The sequence below is a fragment of the Bidens hawaiensis genome, unplaced genomic scaffold (genome assembly GCF_021521415.1).
Source record: "Bidens hawaiensis isolate Kalapana, Puna unplaced genomic scaffold, B.hawaiensis_p1.1 tig00000055_1, whole genome shotgun sequence".
Taxonomy (NCBI): domain Eukaryota; kingdom Viridiplantae; phylum Streptophyta; class Magnoliopsida; order Asterales; family Asteraceae; genus Bidens; species Bidens hawaiensis.
The window spans coordinates 1,746,369-1,752,216 of NW_027491016.1; the positions used below are offsets into that span (position 1 = coordinate 1,746,369).

The window sequence follows — 5,848 nt, forward strand, 5'->3', positions numbered from 1 at the left end:
CAAATACATTTATACCTCAAAAGAAGAAAACTAAAAGGATGAAGCCAAATACGAAATACGTTTAATATTCAAAATTTGAAGATAATATTTAATATTCAAAATTTGGTTGTTTGTTACATTTAAAAATACTAAATATTCCAAATAAGCGGGCCAATTGTGTCATACAAAAAACAAAATTTATAAATAAATAAATAACATTACTTAACCAATAAATTAAAAATATTAGTCGCATGGCATCATTAAATACAAACATAGAATTTAGCAAGATGGACCATTTCTCATTTCTTTGTTCACAATAATGTGACATTATCATTTTTTACAAAATTGGATATCTAATATAATATTTTTTATATAATTACAAAGTCAAATAATAAAACAAACCTAACGTTAAACCATCGATATAACTTACGGTATAATGGGTTTGGTACTGTGGTTACCTACTAGGCAAACTACGCCATACTTTTTACTGTTTTACATAAGTGAACACGCATTAGGATTCTCGTCGCTAAACATTCCGGAATCAGGATGATACCCGCGAGGGTCATTAATATGCATAGGTGACGGAGGTTGTGGTGGTGGTGCATGTGGGTATCCCATGGGGTACCCATGGCTATAGCCTTGGTATACATAGCCATGACTAGAAGACGCTGAAGCGGGCCCATACCCGTTATTGTAATAATTCGGATTATACATTGGCATCGTATACGTATACTTATATGGATTTTGCCCATGATGTTCAAATTTGTTAACCACCTCAATGCTTTTTTTCTTATTATCACCACCACCGTCGTCACCACCAGCTGTCTTAACATCACCACCACCGGTTTTATCTTTCTTATCATCGCCACCACCGCCCGAGGCAGGCTTTTCTTTTTTCTCATCTTTGGTATCACCACCTTTGTCTTCCTTTTTAGGAGGTACAATATCAACCTTTCTTTTGAATTTTTCTTTTAATTGTGGTATTAACTCTTTCATGTTCATCGTCCCTTTCACCGTTACTAAATCCTTGCCTGAATCTGGCGTCACAGATTCTACTCCTGATAATATAAAGACAAAATATAAATATATATAAATACATATAAAGATAAAGGGGTGTTTTGAAAATTTATATATAAAGACGGTATTTTTTAAGTATATTATATGAACGTTACGCTTATATATAAAATTACTTACCGTCCAATTAAACAAATTCAGTAGTTAACAATAATATATTCATAAGTCATCGGAAATACTAAAATGTTTGGAAATAACATTCAAATAAGATAATAAATTAACTATTTTAAGTACAAAACATAATGAAATTTCCAGAAGATAACGATAACCAACCAAAGCGCCTTTGACATGGTATCTGATGGTATAATATGTGTTTTATCCCTTTTAAGGTCGAGAAATCGAATTACTCGGTAGACAGGACAGGTGAATTTAAAAGCAGAATATTAGTTGGTTAAAGACACCCAAACCAAAACTTACCATCAATTTTTGAAATGGCACGTTTAATTTTTCCTAAGCATCCCTCACAGTGCAACGGAATCTTCAAAACCACCGTACTCGATTGCGGCTATATCAACCACCATTGAAAAATAATAATAATCAAAATATACAACTATTAAAAGCATAATTAAATGCAATTAAACGTATAATTTAATGCAAATAAACTTGTAACCAAAACACTTTAATTAAAGAATTAATTGCAGTACCTCTTTTGGTTTTTCAGGTTTCTTTTGGGCTTCGGCTGTTTTCTCCGGTGGTTGATTTTCTTTCTTTTTTTCTTCGCTGTCACCTCCACCACCTTCTTTTTTCGGCTGAGGAGAGAGGATCTCTACCTTCTTCTTAGTCTTGAACTCCACTCTCTCCTTGATACGAGTGGGGTCCACCTTCCCAACAACCGTCAGTTTGTTACTGGCGGTGTCAGCCTTCACACTTTCCACGCCTGACCGAGTTACAATGCTTTTAATACTTTCAAAACTTTTATATAAATAGTTAAATACATCTTTTGTCTGGATTAAAACCACCCATAACCTCTCAGAAAGTAAAGTCAATATACACGTCAGCCAAATTTTATCAATTTTAATTGGTAAATATATAATTTATATTTTGTTTTACCTTCGAATTGGCTAATAGACTTTTTAATTTTTTTGGCGCATCCTTCGCAATGCAAGTCGAGTTTAAGAACCACGGTGACAGGACCACCACCGTCATTCTTTTTCGCATCGGCCGGCTTGTTTTGATCACCCTTGGTATCATCTTTCTATAAAAGAATATATGAAACAGACAAAATTAAATTGAGTCCAGTTTAAGGATGGCAAGATAAAGACAAAAAATGAGAAAACTGATGCAGAGAATTTGGAACACTAACCTCACCCATGGGAACTTTGGAACAAAGGTTTGAATTGAAAATTCGGCTATTGGTTTGAAGACTGGAATTGGAGGCAAAGGTGTGCTTATATAGAGCGCACGAAGGGGTTTGTATGATGACGTAAAATATAATTAAGTATATATGTATGTATTCATATTCATGTATGGGTGTATGTATGTATGTATCTGTTGTCTCTTTTTATGTATATGAATGATGGATTATGAATTTATGATTATGGAAGGGACCAGGTTATTTTATTTTATTTAAAGTAAATTTGTTTTATTTCTTTATTACTTTATTTAAACATGAATATTTTTTACTTATGTTTTAATTATTTTATTTAAACTTGAATATTTTATTCTAAGGAAAGAAGAACCCTCCAATTGTAAAAGAGGATGTTCTTAAATAAAAAGGATTTGATAGAAATTACAATTAAAAAATCTCAATTCAAGTATTGATCTTTATGTTCTCAAGTTCGAAACCTAATTCGATATAATTTTTGCATAATGGTTGATTTCCTTCTTAACAGTGTTCCTGATTAGTCAATTCGTAAGTAACAAAATCAATTTGAGCAGTTAACATCTCGTCTCAAGAAAGCTTATTTGAGTATTGGGGTTGTTTCAAACATCATGAAGAAATATTGATAAAATGTTGTTAATCGTATTAATTACAGAAAAGAAGTAGCATGATAAAAATATATTTACTTATTTAGTCATTGAAGAAACACTAAGTGACCCAGGGCAGATTACGGATAATCTGGGGGTTAAGTAATGTTTCCCACGAGTATGAGGTCCAGCAGAGAAGGTTGTTCTTCAGGTGACCTGCAAAACAGACACCGTAAGCTCGTCAATGAGAAGGGGGGGGGGGGTTCCTCCTTGTGACCACCCTCCGGCGTGAGAATCAGACTAGATTGCTCTGAATATAAGTGTATATTGAGAGATTGCTAGATAAGATAAGATAACGAGATATCAGATGATGTCCTTACCATTCCAAGGTGTTGGAGTATTTATAGCCGAATGTAGGTTTCCTAGAAGGTACAGCCGGCTGAATAGTATTCCTGTTCTACCAACAGTGGACTACGCACAGGCCATGCTGGTTGGTGAATAGACTACGGCCGACAGTAACAAGGTCGGCTGTATACTGTTCCTTTACTGCCGGCTATGCACTGTTCCACCAACTGTAGGCTGCGCACGTCCCATAGTAAGGGTTGGTGAGTAGGCAGCGGCTAATAGTGACAAACAGTACTAGAGGGTGCTCCTCCTCGTACTGTTGTCGGTGAGCTGTCACCCTGTGATTGGTTCATGGGCTGCTCTGGTCAGATCGTCTGTTCTGCCCATACCTTAGTAGGTATAGTACAAAAGATCTTCCAGAAGCATACGGACTGGCTCATTTAGGCGGGATTATTCCCGCCTTGCTCATTCCTTCATGTGACTACTGAAGTAGCTAGTGCCTTGTGCGTGTAGCCTTGCTGTCAGTGCGGGTAGCCTTCCCTGATGGCTTGTATCCGCAACTGCGGGAACAAGCGGGGTACTTCACCATTGGGAGGCTTTCCCTGCGGGTACAGCTGGAGTACTACGCGTAAGGTTTTCTCTGAACATGGTGGGTCCTGCGGGAGCAGTTGGTCGTAGCGCAGACGTCCCTGTTCAAGGTGAGTCTTGCGGGTCCAACTGGGCTCTGCTGGGACCTACCTCTTCAAGTCCCCCCAGTCCAATGTTCTTCTCATGAATTAATAATAAGTGAGGTGAACTTTTGGACTAGCAAGGGGTTTTGAAAAGGGTTTTTAGTTTTAAGGTTTTCCGTGGGGATTCTTCCCGCGGTAGTCCTTATGTCACTTGCAGAAATTCTCGACTTTCCTGCTTGATCTTTGGGTATGATGCGGGTAGGTCTGTAACCTCCTCGCAAGTCAGGAGCGTTGAGTCCCAATTGTGTGGATTCTCCATGAGGTTTTGGTAGTTTTGAACATAGTAATCAATTATGTTAAAACCACCAATTCCATCCTGAAGCTTCAAACAATGTAGTTCTCGACGTTCCCGCTATGCGGGGATGTTATTCCCGTTTCCGCAAGCATTGCCCAGAAGATCCTTCTTGGTTTCAATTCCCTGCGGAGCGCTAGGTATGTGAAGGGTTTTGCCTTGACACTGTACCCGCACTCGTCTTACGGTTACTTTACTTCCAAGGTATTCCTGGAGTCAATTCCCTGCGGGTGCTAAGTATGTGAAGGGTTTTGCCTTAACACTGTACCCGCACCCGTCTTATAGTTACTTGGTTGCCGAGGTATTCTTGGCTTCAATTCCCTGCAGGTGCTAAGTATGTGAAGGGTTTTGCCTTAACACTGTACCCGCACCTGTCTTACAGTTACTTGGTTGCCAAGGTAAGGGGTATTTTCCCGCCTACTTTTGAATCTTTTTTGAATTTTTTGAAATTCGAAGAGTTGGTGAAAGGATAAGAACAGTCCAAACCTCTGAAACGTCGTGCGACGGTTTCTTCTGACTGTGTCAGGACGTGCAGGAAGTTATGGTGACGTGACAGTACATGGTCATTCCAGACGCTTTTTCAGGCGCGTGGGCGCGATTTTTCGGGCGCGTGGCCGCGAAATTAATGGTACGCGTCCTTTCTACAGCTGTTGCCAGCTTGCTTTTTGCCACGTGTCATAGTTTTATTGCACCTTCGACTTCTCTCTCTTCCTCATTAATTTCATCGCATTAATTGCGATTAGTATATAAAGGGGGAGAGACTTCTTTGTAATCCACACTTTCACTTTTCTCTTCATCTTCAAAGCGATTTCCGGCGAATACTCAACTTTTCAGTCGAGCATTCTCTCGAAATCGTTTTCTTCTTTCATTTGCAAGATGTCTTCTCACGATCTCGAAGCTACAGCCCAGGAGGCTGGGGTGTTCACCGATGACAAGAGTACTGCTGGCGAGTGCCAGTGTGCTCTGCCTGTCGATCTGTACCAGTACATCGTCAGGAAGTTCATGCTCGAGTCTCTCGAGCCTGAGTTTCCTGAACCCCATCAAACGGTGTATGATGCCCCCAGAGGCAAGATCGGGGTATATGCTGCATTCTTTGTTTATGGGAATCTTAGGTTCCCATTGACAAAGTTTGTCTATCGTGTCCTGGAGAGGCACGGTGTGCACCTGACCGAGGTGCACCCGATGGCGATCGCGAAGATTCGCCACTTCGAGTGGGTGTGCCGGATTCTGGGCATTGAGCCCTTCGTCGACCGCCTGATGACCTTCTACTCTTGGAGGTGCATCCAGGGGTGGTATACGCTGATAACCCGGATTAAGGGTTTAAAGATTTGCGCAACCGAGCGCAGTCTTCGCTCTTGGAAGCGGGAGTTCTTCTTCATCTCCGCCCGTGCCATCCCCCTTGCCATGAAATTTAAGAATGGGCAAGCTCTCCCAAGCCTTCACGCCTCCAACTACCAGGAGGCGGAATGGTTCTCGAAGATATCCCGGGTCCAATCTCCGGTTTACCGGTTTGCGGAGT

General features: G+C 40.2%; 1 protein-coding gene across 1 annotated transcript; it reads right to left on the reverse strand.

Moving 5' to 3' along the window:
- Positions 1-471: 471 nt before the first annotated feature.
- On the reverse strand, positions 472-2,462 carry LOC143633438 (heavy metal-associated isoprenylated plant protein 3-like). Its single transcript, XM_077101771.1, has 5 exons — positions 2,357-2,462; positions 2,104-2,248; positions 1,698-1,930; positions 1,471-1,558; positions 472-1,037 (listed from the first exon to the last, which is right to left on the reverse strand). Exons 1-5 carry the CDS (start codon positions 2,363-2,365, stop codon positions 472-474), a joined length of 1,041 nt encoding a protein of 346 aa, XP_076957886.1. The 5' UTR covers positions 2,366-2,462.
- Between the last annotated feature and the right edge of the window lie 3,386 nt (positions 2,463-5,848).